General features: G+C 43.9%; 1 protein-coding gene across 14 annotated transcripts; it reads right to left on the bottom strand.

The window, feature by feature from the left end:
• Nucleotides 1-804: 804 nt before the first annotated feature.
• Nucleotides 805-22,980, bottom strand: LOC126991487 (uncharacterized). 14 transcript variants are annotated; one of them, XM_050850236.1, is made up of 9 exons: nt 22,826-22,979; nt 19,690-19,790; nt 18,933-19,053; nt 17,960-18,156; nt 17,040-17,182; nt 13,724-13,866; nt 11,253-11,914; nt 10,511-10,725; nt 4,009-6,423 (listed from the first exon to the last, which is right to left on the bottom strand). In XM_050850236.1, exons 8-9 carry the CDS (start codon nt 10,652-10,654, stop codon nt 5,131-5,133), a joined length of 1,437 nt encoding a protein of 478 aa, XP_050706193.1. In that variant the 5' UTR covers nt 10,655-10,725; nt 11,253-11,914; nt 13,724-13,866; nt 17,040-17,182; nt 17,960-18,156; nt 18,933-19,053; nt 19,690-19,790; nt 22,826-22,979; the 3' UTR covers nt 4,009-5,130. The 14 variants fall into 14 exon arrangements, 13 of the variants coding, with proteins under 13 accessions (XP_050706193.1, XP_050706203.1, XP_050706202.1 ...); XM_050850246.1 differs by having other exon boundaries at nt 10,663-10,725; XM_050850245.1 differs by having other exon boundaries at nt 10,511-10,622.
• Nucleotides 22,981-24,010: the final 1,030 nt, after the last annotated feature.

The raw sequence follows: 24,010 nt of genomic DNA, 5'->3' as shown, positions 1-24,010 counted from the left end.
AAGCGATTCCCTTCCGTGGTCCAGGCTGCAGCAAACAAAAAATATTTCACATGCTGATGTATTTAAATGAATACTACAGCTAAAATTGCTTCCAGGTCATTCTGCAGGAGTTGATTTTAAGACGATTGCTGCGGCTTGGGGGGTAGACGCGTGAGTTATCGTCGGCCTTTATGGGTTAATATTCAATAATGATGTTGAAATGCAAAGTCCTGCTGACATTGAGTTTAACCCTAACAGCGCGGGTGTGGACAACAGTGGGTCACAGCTGGTGCCTGGGCTCAAGGCGCGGTGTGGACAACATTCAACAAGCATTTTTTGACTTGGTGCGCCGTCAGATTTCCTTTGTTTGTGGTGAAGTAAGCATGTGTTTTCTTTCCAACACTACCCAGCCATGCTGCCTTGTGTTAGCTTTGACAAGATGTACACCCACCTCTTCTCACCTTACAGGGAATTTCATCCACAAGATGGGGGCCACAGCACCCACCAAGGGAAGGCCTGGAAGTTAAGCTTGTTTGGGTGTGTTTTACATAAACTGTAGAAAAGTTATGCTCTTTATTACTAAATCATAGAAGGGAAGTCCACTAGGGATGGAAAACTGTCTATAATACGTAACGTTCTTTCAGTGATCCTACTTCAATATTCCGTACTCGCTCCAGCAATGGTTATATAGTCTTCAACTTAACGTCGAAGGACAGTTAAGGGTAAGTACTTTACAATGGTACTTCATTCAGTCACGTGAGGTAAGTAGAAGTGAAGATATGAAAGGTTGAAGAGGCATGTTTTGCCGAATATTCCCGAGTGGGAGGACAGCCTGCAGGGCAAAACAAGCCACCGCTTTAAGGGTTAACCAGGCACACAGTTATCCACCAGCCCCAAAGGGAAGATGAACACCTGGGTGACATTCACGCTGACTGCCCGGGCCGGGATTCAAATCTGAGCGCAAGGAGTAAAAGCCAGGCCCGCTGACCACAGGAGCATGGAGGCATGGTCACAGGCCTGCTAATGTTTATAGCTGTGGATTGGCATATTGGTGCATTTCCCCAAAGATGCACAAAGGCTGACCCTGAGAATTTTTTCATCAACACCAAAGCTTCATGGGAACAGTTTGGCCATTTCCAAGGAAAGGATGATGTGTGTGCATGCAAGAAATGCCAGGAAGAATGATGGGCAGCATGACTCACTGGCCACACATACTGTACTGTAAGTTACAAAAATTCCTTACAAACAGCTCGTCCCTGAAACAGTCCTCACCATGAAGCCTCAGACATTTCCTTCATCTTCAAGTTCAGGTCCTTAAGTTTCCCTTCCATGGGCATCATTTACTAGTGAATGCTTCTTTCTATATAGATGAGGAGATAAAACTGTGGAGAGTGTACAAAGCAGTGACCTGTTGGTGTCTTTCTCTGTAGTGGGCCGGGCAGGAGTCCTGAAGGCCGGGGCCTCAGCTGTTGAGGGAAACATTCACGACTCATCACTGGCCGAGTGTGTCGGTGCTAACACACTCCATTACAAGTGTACTGAGTGCCCTAACTAATGGTTTGTTATCCCATTAAGTGAAAGTAAACACTATCTGTTTCCATACTTGGCACAAAACAATAATTCCTTGGCTGTAGTATCATGCTGTACACACTGGCATGTGTTAAGTATTACTGGGCTGACTTGAGGAAGAACAAATGTTACAGTTTACAAGTCACCAGGTGTGACAGTTTTCTTTGGTCACCATCCAATAGAGCAATTGTTTTGTTTCTAAACTTGCAAGACAACAATGCTATGTCTGATTTTGTTGTGTCAGCCATTAAGGGATGACTGAAATAAATGTTGCAGACATCATTATTACTGTGGTTTGCAGCATTTCCAACACAATCAAGTAACACTTTCAAAATATTACAGCCATCAGTACTTAGAGCATGTTACAGGCAGGTGCTGACATTTCCTTTGTTTTGGGCAGGCAAAACAGGCAGCCAGTGTTGTTTTGGCATAAACACATGGTAGTGAGGGCATTAAAATATTCAATAAATTTGTAAGGCAGCAGTTTCATCACTGCCTGCCACTCACTGATGTCCCAAACCTTACATGGGCCCAGGGAACCAAAGCTGGCTTTGCACAGACTTAACCAATCCTTAGATTCAGAGATCAGTGTTCTGAACACTGAATCATACCTGCCAGCAGCTGTTAACCCTTTCATTGCTAATCCCTCGCAGCGAGACTATCCCCCAGGCGCACTCGGGCAGCCCAACTGAGGGAGGGGGGTCTCTTTTGACCTCAGCATCTCAAAAACTATTCATCACAGCTAAAAAACAAAAAAAAACATTGGAAAGAGGAGGCCAAGATCTATAAGATTCAGTTATGTAAGCCTCTCCTGCAAATGTACAGGCACGTTCAGCAAGTGACGCTAGTGCTCGCTCTTTCAACCGCTGTATCTCAAAAACAATTCACCACAGCTAAAAAACAAAAACACCTTTGGAAAGAAGAGGCCAAGATCTATAACATTCGGTTATGTAAGCCTCTCCTGCGAACGTACAGGCACGTTCAGGGGGTGTTGCCTGTGAAGACGTACATTTATGCGTGCGTGTCGGTCAACCATAAGGCAATTACTGAGTAGCTCTCTTGATGGGGTGCTGGCAGGGCAGTACTGCCAAATGCAAAATTTACAACTATATGGTCAAAAAATCAGTGAGGTGAAGCTATGCAAAAATGCTGCAATATTGGACAACAACATCCACCAGTTACTCGTCCGTAGATTTTCTGCGCTTTTCCGCTCTAGGCTGATATGATTTTCCACCAAATTTAGTGGAAAACCCACTCAATTGGCAGTGCTGTGGGGTGAGAAATAGTGTTGGAACACTCTCATATCCTTGAAATTTGAGTGCGACTGGTGATCACAGCGAGGGTTTAGCACCACCGGCAAGTTACGCTGGTCCTCGCTGCAAGGATTTAGCATCAAAAGGGTTGAACACACAGGTCCAGCTGGGGGTGGGGCTGGGCTGGGCAGGTACCAGTACAGGACAGGTCCTAAAAGTACCGACTCTACAACACTGTGGCAGCACCAGACTGATGAGCAGACTGGTGCCCTGATGGTGTCACACAGTACTGCCAATACCAGTACTGGTGCCTGCCCTTACTGCCAACAGGACCTGTTGGTTGGGCTTTAACAGCCCAACAATAATAATATAATAATAATAATAATAATAATAATAATAATAATAATAATAATAATAATAATAATAATAATAATAATAATACATACATACATACCTGCTTCCCTCCTTCTTGTGACAGTGAGTGGCTCCCCTGGTGGTGGTGGTGGTGGTGGTGGTGGTACAGCATGCCCACATCGCTGATCCTGCAAATCATGGTTCATAAATATACACGGGGAGACAGGGTGTAAAACAAACACGGTAAAAAATAAATAAAATAAAAATTAAAAAAAGCATGTTCTTTTTTTGTTTTAATATATATATATATATATATATATATATATATATATGTATATATATATATATATATATATATATATATATATATATATATATATATATATATATATATATATATATATATATATATATATATATATATATATATATATATATATATATATATATATATATATATATATATATATATATATATATATATATATATATATATATATATATATATATATATATATATATATATATATATATATATATATATATATATATATATATATATATATATATACACACACACACACACACACACACACAAGATTGGAGGAGAGCAAACATAGTACCAAATTATAAAGGAGGAAAGAGAGAGGACCCACTAAGTTACAGAGCGGTATCACTCACTAGTGTGGCTGCAAAGATATGTGGCTACTTAAAAACAGGTGGTTGGATTTTTTAGAAAGGGAGAGAATTATCTCGGATTGCCAGTTTGGATTCAGGAGAGGGAGATCTTGTGTCACCAACCTGTAACGGGCTTGTCGGGGGGCGTTTAAAGGGTGTTGATTAAGACTTCAGCTTCCTTAAGGCGAATTATATTCGTAGCCTTTATGTACAAGAAGCGACGGAGCGAGAGCGACTGTCGTTGTGTGTCAGTCGGACTCTCGTGAAGGAGACGCGAGTTACAGGTTGGAAAATAATTGTTACAATTGGTCACGTATGTCAAGGTGACCTCCACGCACCATCGGAGTGCGAAGTATACAAAACTGAGACGGTAAACACTGACGGACGACATTCCTATAAGGTGGCGTGATCTATCTGTCGTGGGGTTTTTCCATTGACAATTGTATGCCTAATTCGTGGTGATATTAAATAATAATAATACATTGATATCCTACTATAACACTGCTCGGTCACCTACCAGTGATCGCGACCTCGCGATATATAAAAATCGAAATAGCAGTCTAGGTACCATGAACATACATAGAGGGAGTTTGTCAAGCAGACTGCCTATGATACAATTATATTAAAACACTGGCTATGTAAGAACAGATGTGGAATTATAATATAAATAGGGAGAGGGAAACCACAACGTGTGTGACATGAAACATAAGAAACCTCTCAAAAGATAAATATAAGGACACATGTATAAGAAACTATCAATTGGCATAGTTACAGACAATGAAACGTTGATCTAGCTCCTAAAAAAAAAATACAGTAGTGAAACACAGTACAATGTTAAGTATAGGAGCAGCCAGGTTTCTGTCCCCTGACTTGTCTGAGAAAAGGAAAACTACCTTGCCAGTGGCCTCCCTGCATCCAGTCGCCGTGTCGGCACAACCAAATAATCGTGCAGGACAGAGTTCCTCCTAATAAGGTAGCACATGACGACGAGACTGACGAACATCAGAAACATTGGTACAAAAAATCCAGGGTACAGGTAGGGGAGATGCAAGTATTCAGGCAGCGTTTCCTCCAGGGTTTCCGCAAACTCTGTTTTGTTCGCGAAAGACAATGAATTAAGGGAATTAGTCACATAAGAGATGCTGGAAAAATGAATGTCATCGAGAGACCGTAGAGGAAACACTCGATGGGAAATATTGGCCGTGAAAACCAGACGAATCCGGGACGGGTACGTTGTTATGTTAGTGGAGCGGATATAGCATGCTTCCGCTATGGCATAGTGACCAGTAACCCGTTGTTAAGTGGTACCCTCCGGGCAGATGACCGATACATAGAATGACTGAGGGAAATAAAAATAATGCAGACCCTGAAAGTTCTTATGGAAAACAGGCGTTGGTGTTAGCAGCTTGTAAGGGCACAGGGAAAGAGCGTCAGACGCGTTCACGCGGGTGAGGGCGATCTCGCATACCCCACCCCGAACTGGAAGGAAGGCAAAGAGAGACGCAGAACAATAGAATCGCCCGAAGACCGTCTCCTTGCAATACTGCAAGAGTGAGTAGCTACCCGTTGAATACAGAGCGAAATCCTTCGCGATTAGAACAAGAGACGGGGACGTGTCCAGGGCCAACACACTGTCCTTTGCCGAAAAAGGGAACGGGACAATTTCGTGTGCCTCAAACACGTCCGCCGTCTGAAACGGAACATGAATGATTATGGCATCAGGGGTGAGGCTGGACTCAATCAAGGGGTAAAAATATTGACTCATGTCCGGGGTGAATAAAGGCGTCAGGCTATAATTTTGATACCCGATCTGGACAGTCGTTCTCAAATCGTGTAGAGGGAACAAGGCAGGTGTGACTCTACCGTGCGCTGCGTCAACCACGTTGCTAATAACCTGCTGATTTGCCGTTGCGACGGAGTTAATGACGTTTTCCAATACATGCAAGGCCTGATCTAGGAGGAGAAACTGATTCACCTGGTCGATCTGTTTGACAACTATGTTGATAACCTCTACCATCTTATTTGTCTGCTCTAGCAGTACCGCAATGTTAGTATGCAATTGCGCAAGTTTTCTACAATTGGCGTTGATCACCCTGCGATTTCGAGCAGCAAAGGAAAGTACATGAGCGTAGTGGTCCCGCAAATCGCGAACGTCCTCGTCGGTAGCCGTACCGAAAAGGAACTTTGAGGCGGACCCAACGATGTTGAGCAATCCCCTCTTTACCCGAGAGTGAACTGAGTGAAAACTATAATCCATGTTTACCTCATCAACTTTTCCCCGTAAGAACAGGATCCGATCCTCCAGTAGTTGAAAAAGAGTCAGAGAGTTGGTACTAGAAGGAGCCTTTGATTCCCTAGTCTTGGTAGCCCGGATAGCGTCTGCCATGCCGAGTAGTTTTTCTGAGACTATCCTGATTGTGTCCGTGGTGGTGGTCAAGGAAGTATATGGATATTTTACGAGGAGCACATCTTCTATGAGGAAGACCTCTCCCATGTGTGCCGTGAGGGCACCAGGCTTCAGGTGGATGGGTGTTGTTGCAAGCAGGGAGCCGAGGGACAACAAGATGGTCAGAAAACGCAACATCATGATCTGAAAGTGGTGGGAATGAAGTATTTAAACCCGTGGGCTCAAGTCATAGCTATGGGTGTTGGGATTATCTTGTTGAACATTTGACTCTGAGGGGGAAGTACCAATATCAAGGTCCAAAGGTGAGGGAATTACTTTCAGACGATCACTGTGAACTTCTAGACTGACTCCACTATTCGACTCGAGAACCTCGAACCGATTTCCCCTGACATTCCGAACAACTCGGTAAGGACCATAATATTTAGCCCCCAGTTTCGAACTCCTTTCCGCTTGCTTAATCATGACTGTGTCACCCTCTTTGAAATTCACCGGGACGCCCTGTTTGTGTTGTTTTGACATCATTTCAACCTTCGTAGCTTTTAACGTACACCTAACTTCTGAGTGTATCTTGGAAAACATATGCATCTGCTGTTGTGCGTACCTATCAATGTTGTAGAGAGGTTGCTGTGGGGTTGTTAGGAAGTCGTACGGAAGACGTTTCTCCACCCCATACAAGATGTAGTAGGAGACTTACCCGTAGAGTCGTTTATCGACGTATTTATGGAAGCGGCTATATGCGATAGCCAATCCTCCCAATTATCGTGGAGATCGTTCACGATAGGCCTGAGGACCTGTAAGATTTTCCTATTAGCCCTCTCCGCCAACCCATTAGCAGCTGGGTGGTAAGCTGTGATGAAGGATTGCGTGATGTTAAACTGAGCGCATATTTCGCTCAATACTGAGTTCCTAAACTCGGTGCCATTGTCACTCAGAAGAATTCGAGGAGACGAATGTGGACACAACACGTGAGTCACGAGGGCATGGGCCACGCATGTGGCTGTCTTGTCCTTGAGAGGCGCTAGAACTAGAAACCTAGAGAACTGGTCGACGCACACCAATAAGTAGCGCGAGCCATGTTGGCTCTGGGGGAGCTGTAGTAAGTCTATATTAACAACATCCCATGGCGCCTCTGGTACTGGGTATTGCAACATAGGTGCTGGCCCTTTGACGGACCCCTTGTGCTTAGCACAAACGACGCAATGTGCGACATGTTTTTCTACATCAACCCGTAATGTGGGCCAGTAGAATTTTCGTCTGGTGACAGATAGCGTCTTGTCTCTTCCTGGGTGACCCGCAATGGGTGTGTTATGGACCAGCTTAAGCGTCACGGGGACGTATATGTCTGGGATGACCAGTTGGTCTATAGGTACCGGTTTGGTTGGCCATGACCTACAAAGGAGGTTGTCCTCTGATAGGAAGAATTGTGAAAAGGGAACTGGCAATTCAGGAAGGTTTGATTCGTCTCCCGACTCGAGGGCATAAATTAACCTCTTCCACAGGGTGGTCACGCTGAGCAGTGTGTAGCTCAGGTGAAGTGAAGTTGTGGATGACCTCTGGGGTGGTAATCGCGCCTATCGGAACATTCCGAGATAAGGCATCTGCGACCACATTTGTTTTCCCGGTGATGTATTTTATCTCCGGATTGTATGCTTGGATCGTTAAGAACCATCTTGCCAGACGACCGTGTAGGTTTTTTCCCTTGAAAAGATCAGTTATGGCCGCGTGGTCCGTATACACCACAGTTATGTACCCCATCACCATGTCTCGAGAATGCTTCAGAGCCCACACAATGGCAAGAGCCTCTAGGTGGGTAACAGAATAGTTCTTTTCCGGAGCTGTAAGTACTCGACTGGCGAACGCTATCACATGCTTTTTGCCGGACTTATCTGTTTGCATCAGCGCGGCTCCTAGTCCACTAGCCGAAGCGTCGGTACAAAGCTGAAAGGGGTCCTTGAAATCCGGAAAGACAAGGACCGGAGCCTGGGTAAGCGCTTTCTTTAAATCCTCAAAACTCGTTTGTTGAGCTGGGAGCCACTGAAATGGTACGTCTTTCTTTAAAAGATGGGTTAGGGGACTCGCGCGAGCTGCGAAGTCCTTAATGAAAGGCCTGTAATAACCTGCGACACCCAAGAAAGACCGTACCTTGTCCGCAGACGTTGGTTGAGGGAACTCGGCAATAGCCTTTATTTTGTCGTCCACTGTGTGGATGCCGAATTCGTCCACGACATGCCCCAAGAACTTGATCCGAGGCTTTAAAAATTCACATTTGGTGATTTTGAGCTTTAATCCAACCTCTTGAAGTCTGTGTAGGACTGCTTTTAGTGTTTCCATGTGTGCATGCACGTCTTTACTTGCTATGATGATGTCGTCTAAATACACATAGACAGAGTTGCCCAGCAAGTCACCAAAAATACTGTTCATTGTCCTTTGGAAGGTCAAGGGAGCTCCTTTGAGCCCGAACGGCATCCTTGTCCACTCATAGTGGCCATGAGGCGTGCTGAAAGCCGTTATTTCACGTGACTCGGGGGCCATGGGCAGTTGCCAGTAGCCACTGACCAGATCAAGACTCGTAAAGACTTTATTTCCTCTACCGAGACACATCAGAAGATCTCTAAGAACGGGAAGCGGAAAATGATCATCCACGGTCGCGGTGTTCACACGCCGGAAATCAATCACAGGACGATAAGAGCCGTCTTTCTTTGGAACCAAGAACAAGGGCGAATTCCACGGGGAATTCGATTCTTTGATGACACCTTGTTCTAACATTTCAGAGATAAGTTGTTGCACCACCTCCCTCTGACTGTGGGGGAGCTTGTACGCATTGATATATACAGGATTTGTATTGGGTTTTAACTTAATGTGGTGTTCAGCACACTGCGTAACTCCAAGCGGCTCGCCTGGTATAGCAAGCGCCCCCCGATAATGCTCCAGAAGCTGGACTAAGGTTGGCTTAATTTTGGAATAGTGTGCAACTTTTAAGAATGCCTCTAAATTAGCTGTGTCTTGTTCGGGAGAAGCCTGACACGCCGAGGATATGCCTGAAACTTGGGCTGAAGGGTATTCAGCTGGTTCTGGGGTGACATTTCTCCCATACACTAGACACTGGCATAATCGAACACCGTGTTTTAAGGATACAGGGGATCCAGACGTGTTTATTACCAATGCCTCTGCAAAACCTCCCTCCTTGACTGTTGCAAGAGTTACCTCCACCGTCACGCGGTGTACGTGAGAACTCCGTCGATACACATCACTGCCCACCGGAGGGGCGTTAGGCAAACGGATTTTAACAAGTTTTGCAGCACGATCCGGAACTATATGAGGACCTTCTACGACTGCCGTTACTGTCCGCCACAAGTCTGCAATGGTTTCGTGTGGTTTGACCGTAAGAGGGGACACTTGGGCGGTGGCAGCCCCTGAGTCTGTGGTGGGTTGGTCAATTTCCACCTCTGAGGGTGAGATTACAGTTGACAGAGGCGATGGATTGACCATCCCTGTATGCGTCGGCCTTGATACACGATCGCGTTGCTTACAGGGTTTATGGCGATGTGCAGGTCTTTCATGGCGTTCAATCCTAAGATCCCATCTACAGGTAAAGCAAACCTGCTAGAGACATAAAAGAAATCTCGAAAGGGACATACTTTTTCATGTAAGCTGACTGTTAGTGGTACTCGCCCAAGGATTCCCAAAGTGGTGCCCGTCACGCCTACCACATTCAGGTCGTTCTCTTGGAGCGGCCAATTTTCCCCACTCGCTTGTCGTGTCAGTGACCTGTAAGCGGAGTCGGATATGACATTGACTGTGGCACCTGTGTCAACCACTAAGGTGAGTGAAGTGTTGCCCACCTTGCAAGGGAGGGCAATTATGCTTGTCCGTCCCAAGGCGGCAATGACGGAGTCAAGTTGCTCCCAATTAGTATTTTCCTTAAGGAATTGGATGTACGCCTCGGGGCTGTCACGAAGTCATGTCTTTTTATTCTGAGGAGTGTGGTTTACTGTCCGCTGAGGACTTGTACTTCTGTTCCTCCTTGGCCTTTTGTATTGCAGAACAACTGTCTGAATCATGAAAACAATTCCCGTGGATATGGCAAAAGGCAGCCTTCCGCTGATGGTTTGGCCTAGGGTTCCTGTGTGATGAATGATGCCCGCCCCTGTAACCTCCTGACCTCCTATCTGAGCCCCGTCTTGAATGTGTTGATTCCTACGTTTCATGAAACAAGAATGTTCAGAATGTCCTGATTGTTTGCAAAAACTACAGGTGAGAGAGACCTTACTTTGAGCCTGTAATACTGCGGCTGGTGCGAGGGGATGCTGGTGAGGGTGTCCTTGAACCTTGAGTGGGTTGTAAGTATGCAGACGAACCCGGGGGTGAACGAATTCTGCGGCCTGTAATTGATAAATAATGAGTGCCTGAACATAAGATTACCTTAGTAAATTCACCGGTTGTGGTATCGTGTTCCAGTCCCTCTTCACTTGAAGGACGAGCCAACTGGTTAAAGGTGTAAATCATTTACAAAAGAGGAGCATATGTTGATAGCTGTAAATACGAACCAATAAACGGAACGTGTATGAATGAATAGTTTGCGTTGAAAACCCAAAAAGGCAAGAAAGAATGGCTAGCAAGGTGCCTGTTTAGACGTAATAGAAGTTAAGGTTATAATGGAATGCCCTAATGATATGGGTATATATAGAAAGAATAACTATATAAACAAGTGGTATGTTAAGTGAGTATACCATTGATGCTCACGTTTTCTCTCGAGCGGTGAAAAGAAAACGGAGGCAGGGCACACTGATGAAGATTAACTTTGATCAGGGAAATCACACTATACTCAATAGACTCGCTAGCAAACAATAAGAAAGAATCAATATCGTATGCGAATGAACGTTACTCCCACAATTATGACTGATTAACAGCGTTAGGAACACAGAAATAAAAAAAATCGTGCCCCTGCACGGACAATAATGAAAATAAGCCGAGTCGGCATATTTGGACAAGAAGGGAATATCCACAAATACCAAGATTAGTCAGCTGATGTAGTGGAGAGGGCGACGGCTTGTGATGCCCTGGGTTACGTGCAGTCGTTGCAGGCGCGTCAGGAAACCTCGGCCGCGGCCACAGCGGCGGTGAGAGGTGAGGGATGGGCTGACATCGGAGGACTCGCCATGGAGGTTGAAAAACTGCTGACCCAGCAATTTGAGCGGCCGCGGATGCGGGAGCCGGTACACTGCCGCCAGACGTATGATGGCCGCGTCGTCCTTGTGATAGTAAGAGATGGGCGGCTGTGGCAGATCAGACGACTAGGGTGTGTAACCTCTTGAGAAGACGCCGAGCAAGAAACGGTAGTGGGAACAGCTTGAAGCCACCGGGAGATGGCCGCGGGTACCCTTGCTGACTGTTTGCCTGAAGAGGTTTGGGCCGATGCTCCCGGCAGCGGCGGTGGTGCCGCCAGCTGCGGAGCGAGGGGCATGCGGGGTGTCCCAAGGTCAGCGGGGCGTGCCTCCTCCTTGCTGGTGTGAATACTTCCGCCGTATCGTGGAGTGGCTTGCAGTGTTCGTAGCAGTGCTGGCTTGAAGCGGGGGAGCGGCTTGTAGATTCTTGTAGAATGGCAACTAAGATGGTACCGGAACTTAGGGATCGGACTTACGAGGAGAGACTCAATAGCATGGGGCTCACAACCCTGGAGAGAAGAGAAAGAGAAGACCTGATAGCGGGGTAGCGGTGTACAGGGTGGCGAGCAGGGTGGAGAATCTGGAGTGTGTGTGGAGCGAGAGGAAATGAGAGGACATGGAAAGAAGTTGAGGGCGACCACATGTAGGCGAGATGTGAAAAAGTTTAGCTTCCCAAACAGAAGCATTGAGTTGTGGAATTGACTGGAGGAGGAGGTGGTTTGTGCAAGAAACATTCATGACTTTAAGAAAAAGTTGGATAAGAGAGGATATGGAGACGGGACAGCGCGAGCGTAGCTCTTTTCCTGTATGTCACAACTAGGTGAATACACACACACACACTGCATGAGGCAATGGGACAAGCCATACAGTCAGCGACAATTAGAGGAGTTCTGTCCCCCCAAAATTGTCAGTGATCGCTCGCTACTTTAACTAAAACAGTCAAGGCCTGTTGATGCTATGAAGACTCGCACACTTTAAAATCTCTCACGTGATAAGTCATGATGCACTGTGCCTATAGTCTACAAGACATTGATCCCAAGTGTTTATGCTAACATTTTTCAGGTTAAGTGGTGAGAAACACTCTACCATTCAGTTATCACAAGCTAAATACTCGCACCCAAGCTTACACCATTCTCGCATTTTTGTCTAATCTCCTGCCGCATGTATAGCTTGAACCATTTTTCCAATGGATTCCACGAAGACTTACTTATGTTCAATCTGGAGAGAACCGAACAGAATCTAGTCAGTAGAACTCGTGGTAATGAGATATTCAAAAGGCCGAAACCTGCACGGTACCGAAAGGAGCCGCTGAGGGGCCGAACTCACTCTCACCAAGACTTCATACCTGTCAAGTCTTACATTTGTTGCATAAGTCGTACGTAATTTCAGTGATTTTCAAGTCTTACAATGTAAGTTGAAAATCTTAAGTTTTTTCTCCGCTGGCGATGTTTTTTTTAACACGTTTGTTTTAAACAATTTTAAATATATCATACGTGCCATATTTAAATTCATGCGAGTGTGCTGAGTAACAGCTACTGTTATGGTTAGTGTGTGTGTGTGTGTGTGTGTGTGTGGGGGGGGGGGGGGGGGAAGGAGGTACCTCGTGCACCCTGCTTGAGTACGTCAGAAGTTCCATACCTGTCAAGTCTTATGTTTTTTCAACACAAACTTATGGTCTCAAACGCAAAATCTTATGGCAAGACACCACAGTAGCTTGACAGGTATGAGACTTAGCAACACAAAGGGCTGTAGCTGTCTAGGACACTGGGGAGAAAGAAACAGTGGAACACCTAATTGTAGAATGTAGCAACTACGAGGGGCAGAGAGGAGAGTTAGTACCAGAAGAAGTGATGGCATTGATGAGCCGATGAAAAGCGATACAGGTCAAAAGAAGGTTTGTTTTGGTTTGGAATGCCAAGTGGTATAAATCTTCCTCCAAGGTATAAATACATAATGAACAAGTAAAGTCTGTGTTCGTGATTTATTAATTGCTTTAGTGTATCAAGTGCCTAAAATTGAGAGTACACAAGTTTTGGTAGACCTCAAAACAACGAACAACAGGTCGTAGATTCAGGCTGCTTTGCAACCTAAGTTTCATAATTTCATTTATCATAACACTGCAGCTCTGTCAAAGATTACTGAAGAAAATGTTCTTAATATTCATAACAATGTCACTCACCCTCTGGTTTATAGCCTTTGACTCTTTCCAGCAGGGCCTGTTTCTTGGCTTAATAATAATAATAATAATAATAATAATAATAATAATAATAATAATAATAATAATAATAATAATAACAATAATAATCAAGCAGTCCTACCTTAAGATGAAGCAGCTGTTGGGTGTGAGTGGCAAAGTCTGGGCAGGAGTGAAGCAGATGGTGTCTGGCTCCTGAGGTACAGCTGTGAGTGGCTGGAGCAGTGAGTGTGGCAGCCACCCTCCACAGCCTGGGTCACCACACACCTGCAGGCCATGACAGGGGTTACCAGGAGGCATATTCCCCAAGTCTGTACTCTTGAGCAGGGCAGGATAGGTGAGGTTAGGTTAGGGAAAGTTAGGTAAGGTTTGGTTGGAGTTACTTAAGGTAATTTTGGGAGGGAAGACCTTCAGAAAAATGGCTCCAATGTCGGGGTTGTAGAAATTGGTGACATGCAGATTGCACAACTGGAGTAGGCCTAGATCTGTATGTAAGTCAAAACTGCGAGTCTGATTAGGCATTACAGTATTGCTATAAATAAAAAAAATAGTAATACTGTAATGCCTAATCAGACTGGCAGTTTTGACATACATGCAGATCTAGGCCTACTCCAGTTGTGCATTCTGCATGTTTAAGTTTTTGAAAGGCATCCATAAGTGAACACTTTTGAGTTTGAGACTATAAGGAAGTTGGTGTTTTTAACTGTTTCAGATATCAATATTCAACAGAGAGGACATATTTTATCAAATTAATTTAATATTTAGTTCCATATATTTTTCATGAAAGTAGATGCTCCTTCTGTTACAAAAATTCAGAAGAAAGGGAAGCTAGTCTAATATTACTAGTCTAAAAGAAGGGGATACCTTTCAGAAAGTTAATTAATTGTTTAGTTTTACATTCTATTCATTAGGAGACACAAATATGACTGTGTTCCTATATTTCACATCGAGAGATTTATAGGCTATAGTTTTCAAAAATATTTTTATAATGTGAAAAAATATTTTCCTTATGTTTCTGTGAGTTTTATTATTGTAAGCCAGAGTGGGGTAAACATAGCTGGGCGTTATTGCGATAACTTATCGCGATACTTTATCGCTGATAACAAAATCGGGTTATCGGCCATCTGCTACTTATTTAAATATATATCGGTATCTTCGTTACTTGTGTAACCAAACTTGCAATAATCGCTACTTTTTTCCGCCTCAGAAAAAAAAAAAAAAAACATTGTCTCCTTCCTACTGCGCATGCATGGCCCGGGCGCCCGGTGTTGTATGAAAAAACATCGGGGTATGAAATATCTTCAGTGAAGAGATTTCATACTTACAGCATCAACATTAAAACAGGTTTTTTTATTTTTATGTTAGACTCATAAATCAATATATCAAAGAGAAAAATCATTTAACTTTGCCCCCAAAATTATTATTCACTGCCTTAAATTTGATACTCCATATTCGTTTGTGAGCATGCCATGGTATTGAAGGCTCCCGGTGTTGTGTTATTTGGTGTCCCACCGTCAAAAGCTGGCACTTTTGTTTACAAACACTGGTCTCTCGTGAACTGCACATGTTCAGACCAGTAAGCATAGCCCTGCACAGTCTCACAAAGCTTTTTAACACATTAAGAGTTGCTGGAAGACTGAATCATACATACAGTACCACCATCCTCGCTGTTTCTAGAACGACACTCTGTACGTATAAATACAAGTCGTACAGAGTGTCGTTCTAGAAACAGCAAGGATGGTGGCAGTGGTACTGTATGTCTGATTCAGCCTTCCAGCAACTCTTAATTACGGTTAAAAAGCTTTGTGAGACTGTACAGGTCTACGCTTGCTGGTCTGAGCATGCGCAGTTCACGAGAGACCAGTGTTTGTAAACAAAAGCGCCAGCTGTTGACGGTGGGGACGCCAAATAACACAACACCGGTTCAGGCGTTTCTAGTGTTACCGTCCATATGTACGTGTCAACGTGTGGTTTTCAGGTTTTGTAAGTTTTCTAAAAAAGATAATGAAAATTTGAATTCATTTATGTTTTTTTATTTGAAATATCAATATAATATCGTTTTCGCCTATCGTACTTATCACTAGCTAGTATCGGAATTGTGGATTTATATCGGGTATCGGTTGTCAGTTATCGCCTATATTTGTGTTTCCAGTTAACGAATATCAGTTATCACCGATAAGGTTTTCCATTATCAGTTATCGGTTATCGGGAATAAGGTTTTCTGTTATCGTGCCCAGCTATGGGGGTAAAAGGCCTACCCAGTGGGCATTCCACCCCACATGCGGGGTAAGGAGCCCCTTTTATTATTTTTTGTCAATATAATAAAGTCAAAATCATAATAAATGGACATAATATATTCCATAGATAGGCCTTAGCCTAAGCTTTCAACAAAACTTTTTTTCAAAATTCTATTGCAAAAAATGTGGCTACAACAGTCAATCTCCCTTAAGGGGGGCAACTTGCCCCACCTTACCCTACTGTATGATTCAGCCTTCCAGCAACTCTTAATGTGTTAGAAAGCTTTGTGAGACTGTACAGGGCTACGCTTACTGGTCTGAACATGTGCAGTTCACAAGAGAGCAGTGTTTGTAAACAAAAGCTCCAGCTGTTGAAGATGGGACACCAAATAACACAACACCGGGTGCCTTCAACACCATGGCATGCTCATAAACGAATATGTAATATCAAATTTGAGGCAGTGAATAATAATTTTTTGGGCAAAGTTAAATTATTTATCTCCTTAACATATTGATTTTTGGGTAATAAAAAAATAAGCTAGTGTTTTAGTGTTGATGATCTAAGTATGAAATCTCTTAACCGAAGATATTTCACACCCCGAAGTTTTTTCATATAACACCGGGCGCCCGGGCCACGTGTAGGGAGGAGACAATGTTTTTTTCTTCTGAGAGGCGGAAAATGGTAGCGATTATCGCTAGTTTGCTTACAAAACTAAAAAAGATACCGATATATATTTAAATAAGTAGCGGATGGCCGATAACCCGATTTTGTTATCAGCGATAAAGTATCGCGATAATGCCCAGCTATGGTAGTAGTAGTGGTAGTAGTAGTATCCTTACCTCACCCCCTTCCTTCCTTCTTTCCTTCCCTCCTCTTCCTTTTTTCTTTCCTTCTATCCTTTCCTCCTCCCCTTCACTTCTTTCTTTCCCTTCCTGTCTTCCTTCCTTCTCTCTTTCCCTCCTTTCATTCATCAATTTCTACTTTCCTTTCCTCCCTTTCTTCCTTTCCATCTCCTCTCTTTCCTTCCTTTCTTTCTATATAAAATTCATAACAATGTCACTCACCCTCTGGTTTATAGCCTTTGACTCTTTCCAGCAGGGCTCTTTCCAGCAGGGCCTGTTTCTTGGTTAACAATAATAATGATAATAATAATAATAATGATAATAATAATAATAACAATAATAATAATCAAGCAGTCCTACCTTAAGATGAAGCAGCTGTTGGGTGTGAGTGGCAAAGTCTGGGCAGGAGTGAAGCAGATGGTGTCTGGCTCCTGAGGTACAGCTGTGAGTGGCTGGAGCAGTGAGTGTGGCAGCCACCCTCCACAGCCTGGGTCACCACACACCTGCAGGCCATGACAGGGGTTACCAGGAGGCATATTCCCCAAGTCTGTACTCTTGAGCAGGGCAGGATAGGTGAGGTTAGGTTAGGGAAAGTTAGGTAAGGTTTGGTTGGAGTTACTTAAGGTAATTTTGGGAGGGGGGAATCACAATGAGAGTATTTTCCAGAACAGCCCGTGGTTAGCTGCCAAGTTACAGCCGAGCGTCTTCACTCAGGGACCACATGCCCGCAGAGACTTCAGGAACATGCGACCAGGAGTGCTCAACTAGCAGGGGACAAAACAGATGACCATTCTCTTCCTCTCAATCTTTATTTGAATATTCTTCCTTTCTCTCTCTCTGTCTCCATCTTTATTTGTATATTCTACCTCCTCCTCCTCATCCTTTATTTATTTTACTCTTGTTCCTAATCTTTTCTTTATATATATCTCTTTCCTTCCTTCTTTCCTTTCTCTCTCTGTCTCCATCTTGGTATTCGCATATTCTCCTTCCTCTTTATTTTCCTTTCATTTCCAGTTTTTTCTTTATATTTCTTTCCTTCCTTTCTCTCTCACTCCATCCTTATCCATATTCTCCTTCCCTCCCTTCTCTAACTGACATTCCTTTTCCTTCTCTTCCTCTAAGTCCTGTCACTCTACACTTTCCCTGCTCTTAACATAGGCTGAAAAAAAGAAAGTTAACCCTTCCCTAAACTGCACCAGACACCTTAAGTTGACAGACATTCCAAACTGCATATCAAAAGTTCACCCGTTGGCAGCAGGGCAAAATAAACTGAACCTTACCTTGCTACATCATCATCCTTCTCTCTCAGCCCATCATACCCTACCATGAGATCCATCCATCAGGCTGTAGCAGTCATGGAGGGCTTTACTTTGTCACCACCAACTTGTGGCACTGGCCAGCCAGCCAAGCAGTTCTGTGCAAGGCTGGACCCCATCTTGACCAGGCAGTCTTGCAGGGCGGACTGGCTTGACGGGTCCTGTGGAAGGGAGGGTTTGGGGGTCACTCATGCCTTGGAAAAATAAAGAATTAAATGTTCTTAGGTCAATATTGTTATACATAATGATATCCCATTACAACTGTTTCCCAAGGCCACAGAGAAAATTATCCAGGATTTCATGGGTGATTTTCCCTTTCAAGGTGCAGGAGTCAGGTCAAACTATCTCCAGCATCACAAAACACTCCGTGGAAAGCCAGCAACTTATACGAGAGAGTTTCAGCTTCTACTATGACTGTTTCCCAAGGCCACAGTGAAGATTAACAGGGCTTTCATGGGTGATTTTCCCATTCAAGGTGCAGAGGGCGTGTTAAAACTATTACCAGCATCCCAAAACACCCCATGGACACCCCAACAAGTACTATGAGAGGCTTTTCAAATAGGTGAACTGAGGTGCCCAGACATTTAGTACAGACCTTTGTCCCTGTGATAAAAATAATTTGTTGGGAGTAAAATTTAACATAAAAATTCAAATCCCTTGCAAACTAATAAATGAGTATATCAAATGTAGGGATATATATATACACCTTTATGCCTTGTGTGAGGGGCAGTACACACACACACTTAGGAACTTATGTAAGCCCTGTTTCACTCAACCTCAGACACCCCCAAGCCTAGATATAACTTCCCCAAGCCCTGTTTCACTCCCCCAGCTCCTCTCTAAGCCCTGTTTCACTGTACCTCAGATACCCCAAGCCCTGTTTCACTCCCCAAAGCCCTCCCTGTTTCAGTCACTCTGGGTAGCGTCATCTACTCACTTGGTGCCTCCGAGCAGGTGTTCATGGTGACGACAGCGGCACTCACACACTCAATGAAGAACACCTGTGAGTTCTGGTCCCCTGTTCCTGCTTGTCCATCTCCTGAGAGCCCTGCACCATCCTGGAAGGGGTAAAGGGGGTGGTAACTGACTGATGGTGAGAATTATTAGGGTATAAGTAATGGTGAAGGAGGGCCAGATTCTTAAACATTTTGACGTCCAGACACACACACACACACACACAATGACAAGGCTTTCATAGGAGTTGTGATTATTTCCAAGGGTAGTTTCTTAGCCCGGTAGCAGCGACGGGCCAAATGTGTGGCTTTACCGTGTGTAGCAGCAACGGGCCAAATTTTTGCCATAATATAAACCCCCAAAATTAGATGATGCATAAACTGATCACAAATGCGTTGATATATATTATGAAATGGTTTGTGTGAGTGATGATTTTTTTCTCATTTTTCTCGCCTGGAGGGACCATTAACAAACATGATCCCCGCTGCTACCACCGGGTTAAGATCCACGCAGCAGAGCTTTTCCCACTGGGCTATCAGAATGGTGAGTCTGCATGTGTGTGTGTGTGTGTGTGTGTGTGTGTGTGTGTGTGTGTGTGCTAATTCATGTTCGTCAGAAAAAGCATAGCACTCCAGCAATTATTTCTTTTTTTAGGACAAATTTTGACTAATATTATCCTTTTTGGTACCCTGAACTTTTGGCCTAAGGAAAATAATTGAAGCAAGCACTCCACCCCTTACCATGGTCCCCCTCATCCAGTGTGCTGTACTCCTCGCCCTCGGCCTTGCCCAGCGCCCATGGACACCTCCCCATGGCCGCCAGGGTCCACAAAGTCCAGCATCTGTGTGGCAAAGTCCAATTAGTATATCTGTGGGAGATTTAGCACCGGAGAGTACATCACCTTACCCTAGTGTTGGGTTTGCTAAGTATTATAAGGTTTCTTAACTAACTCAAGCCATATATTTAAACTAACACAGCCATATATTTAAACTAACCCAGCCATATATTTAAACTAACCCAGCCATATATTTAAACTAACACAGCCATATATTTAAACTAACCCAGCCATATATTTAAACTAACACAGCCATATATTTAAACTAACCCAGCCATATATTTAAACTAACCCAGCCATATATTTAAACTAACACAGCCATATATTTAAACTAACCCAGCCATATATTTAAACTAACACAGCCATATATTTAAACTAACACAGCCATATATTTTCAACCCTAGTCATATACGTATATTTTAACTAACCCAGCCATATATTTAAACTAACCCAGCCATATATTTTAACTAACCCAGCCATATATTTAAACTAACCCAGCCATATATTTTAACTAACCCAGCCATATATTTAAACTAACCCAGCCATATATTTTAACTAACCCAGCCATATATTTAAACTAACCCAGCCATATATTTAAACTAACCCAGCCATATATTTAAACTAACACAGCCATATATTTTAACTAACCCAGCCATATATTTTAAACTAACCCATATATATATTTTAAACCCAGCCATATATTTATATTTAAACTAACACAGCCATATATTTTAACTAACAGCCATATATTTATTTAAACTAACCCAGCCATATATATTTAAACTAACCCATATATTTTAACTAACTCAGCCATATATACTTTTGCCTAGCCATATATTACAACTCTCTGACCAGCGACTCCCCAGGTTCCCACACACACACATTTGTGGCTATTTTTTCAGTTGTTTGGATCAGTCCACTCTTTGCTATTAGTTTCCTGGAGCTTTGAAGGAGTCCTGGCCGTGTCAGCCGTGAGCCATTGAGGCCCTGACATCCAAACCAGTAACCGGACACGCTGTTGGCGCCCCAAAGAACACGCCTTACTATATGCTACCATCTCAACACACCATTAAGCTAGCTGTCACACACAGCCTTAGTGTCTTGTGGCAGTAATGTTAGGCAAGGTTACTGTAGTGTGTGTTAGGTTAGTTGAGTTAATATTGTTCCTTCAGCCTCAGTGTCTTGTGGCAGTAATGTTAGGCAAGGTTACTGTAGTGTGCGTTAGGTTAGTTGAGTTAATATTGTTCCTTCAGCCTCAGTGTCTTGTGGCAGTAATGTTAGGTAAGGTTACTGTAGTGTGCGTTAGGTTAGTTGAGTTAATATTGTTCCTTCAGCCTCAGTGTCTTGTGGCAGTAATGTTAGGTAAGGTTACTGTGGTGTGCGTTAGGTTAGTTGAGTTAATATTGTTCCTTCAGCCTCAGTGTCTTGTGGCAGTAATGTTAGGTAAGGTTACTGTGGTGTGCGTTAGGTTAGTTGAGTTAATATTGTTCCTTCAGCCTCAGTGTCTTGTGGCAGTAATGTTAGGTAAGGTTACTGTGGTGTGCGTTAGGTTAGTTGAGTTAATATTGTTCCTTCAGCCTCAGTGTCTTATGGCAGTAATGTTAGGTAAGGTTACTGTGGTGTGCGTTAGGTTAGTTGAGTTAATATTGTTCCTTCAGCCTCAGTGTCTTGTGGCAGTAATGTTAGGTAAGGTTACTGTAGTGTGCATTAGGTTACATTAAGTTGAGTTAATATTGTTAACATTTTTAGAATTTTAATAGGTTTTCTTGGTGAGTAGCAGAACCTCTCCTTTCAAGTGGCGAAACAACTAGCACGCGAAATCACGGAGGTGCGAACACCCACAGGTGTCGAACCGGAAAGTGTCAAAACCTCTGCAACCCGAGTGTCCCTATCTTTTCTAACATATCCTTGTTGGGTGCAGTAAACCACGTGAGTTAACACAGGTTCACCTCGCTGCTGAACCAGACCATTTTTTTCTGAGGGTTTGGTGTGTCTTGAAACGGCCACAGTCACCTCTAACACTTGCCTGCTGCATCTTGACAGGCTTGGGATGACCACCATGCAGGCACCCCCAAGAAAGCCTACCACCGCAAGAGACCACAACATAAAAATTAAATAAATAAATAACTGAATCTAATGGGGCCTCACCTACAGGGAGGTTTACACCCTTGCCTCTCCTTAGGGTCAATATAACACAGGGGAATACACACAAAACTCCTCCCTGGCACGGGGCACACCAGGGAGGAAAAGTATAGAATAACACCCAGAGAGCCAACACCCCAGTATGTGTCCCGCTCTCCACACACACACACCCCTGTCCCTGCTCCTGCCCCTGTGGTATCATCCCTGACTCTGCCCCTGCCCCTGCATGCTTGGCTCAACACACACACACACACACACACGTCACCGCTGCCATCCCTCTGCCCACAGCCCCTGCCAGAGTGTCCTCCCCTGAACGCCTGCCTCCTCACCTCAGGACACACACACACACACACACACACACACACGTCACTGCTGCCATCCCTCTGCCCACAGCCCCTGTCTTGACCCCTGCCAGAGTGTCCTCCCCTGAACGCCTGCCTCCTCACCTCAGGACACACACTCACATACACCCTTGGGTCGCCTCTCTGGCAGGCTTGTCACGACACCGCCACCCGAGGCTGTCAACCTTATTTTCCACAACTATCACCTCCTCCACGCCTTCATTAACATAGGTAACCTTCAAGAGAGCAATCAAGACACTAGTAGCCGACACAGCCAGCTCCATCCATCACAAATTATATTTTTTCATATTTTTCCATGTTTAACGCCTTATTTCACCGTCCAGACGATTCCTAAACCCTGAACAAGACGTCACCTCCTTTGCTTCCCTCCCTGGCACTGTAGATTAGGAAATAATAATAATGATAAAATAATTATTCTTGGCACCATCACGCGCCCTGCCCGCCGCCACCCTGTCCATGTTTTCTGCTATTTATCACTTGTCTCGCCTTGATTAACTCTCCTCGCCCGGCCTAATGCCTGATAACACGACTACCTACCTTGCTTCCATCCATGGCCGTCTGTGTCGTCCTGGATTACAAGGAAATTGGCCGACACGCGGAACGCCGTCCACCTCGGATCAGCTGACCGGGAGGAAGGAGGAGGAGGAGGAGGCGATGCAAGGCGGCCACATTTTCACCGTCATATGCCAAGAGTACACCCAAAAACTACCCTCTCAACCACATTCATGAAATTCACTTGTATTTCTCGTTTAATTTGATAATTACTAATGGTTCGTTGTAATAGTTATGGGCCAGAAAATGGATGATAGATGGTGGTGAGGATGAAGACTTGGCACCTCTGCAAGGGAGCATGTGTATAATTGTTTTTTTCCTGGCATATCTGTTTGGTGTGTTTTCTTGTGTTTCAGGCTGTGGCTAACTCTACCAAAGTCAGGAGGAAAGAAAATCAGGGAAAAGAACAGAAAAATACGACGAAGAGAAGAAAAGATGAAAAAACATGAAAGAATCTTGCTTTCCAGCTTTCCCTCCCTCCCCAACTTTCCCTCCCTCCTCCCCTTTCTTTTCCTCCCAATCCCTCCTCGTTCTTGCCCCACGATGAAGAGGAGGAAGGTTAATTTCCCCGTACGTAGCTTATATCCTGAAATTAAATCAAATGCAGCTCTGTTCATAACCAGTTGTAGTTTCTTCAGCAGATATTTAGGAAGGCCATAATAAAGGGAGTTACAATAATCCAGCTTTCTATTTACATGATTATATATAAGCATCTTCATGGTCTTATCATCCAGGTATTTCTTGACAAATGCAATATTTCTGAGATGGTAGCCTGCCGTTCTCACCACCTGACTGATCTGTTCTTTGAATGATAGAGTGCAGTCAAGTATCACACCTAAATCTTTGACTGACTTTTTTACAGTCCTAGTGTCATCTTTTATCCGAAGAGTGGAAACATCTAGCCTCCTGACATCCTTGTTCTTCCCCACAATCAAACATTCAGTTTTATCCTCATTCAGCTTCAGTTGCTTAGAATTCATCCATTTCCCGACATCATCCATAATTCTGCTCAGCTTATCTTCAGTGTTTTCCACATCACTCAGCGACAAATAGAACTGTGTATCATCAGCATACAGTTTAAAGTCAACTTCATGCCTTCTTAGCAAATGTGAAAGACCGATAGTATAAACACAGAATAAAATTGGACCCAGTACACTTCCCTGGGAGACT

The sequence above is a fragment of the Eriocheir sinensis genome, unplaced genomic scaffold (assembly GCF_024679095.1).
Source record: "Eriocheir sinensis breed Jianghai 21 unplaced genomic scaffold, ASM2467909v1 Scaffold29, whole genome shotgun sequence".
NCBI classification, from domain to species: domain Eukaryota; kingdom Metazoa; phylum Arthropoda; class Malacostraca; order Decapoda; family Varunidae; genus Eriocheir; species Eriocheir sinensis.
This window is presented reverse-complemented; position numbering and strand designations above follow the sequence as displayed.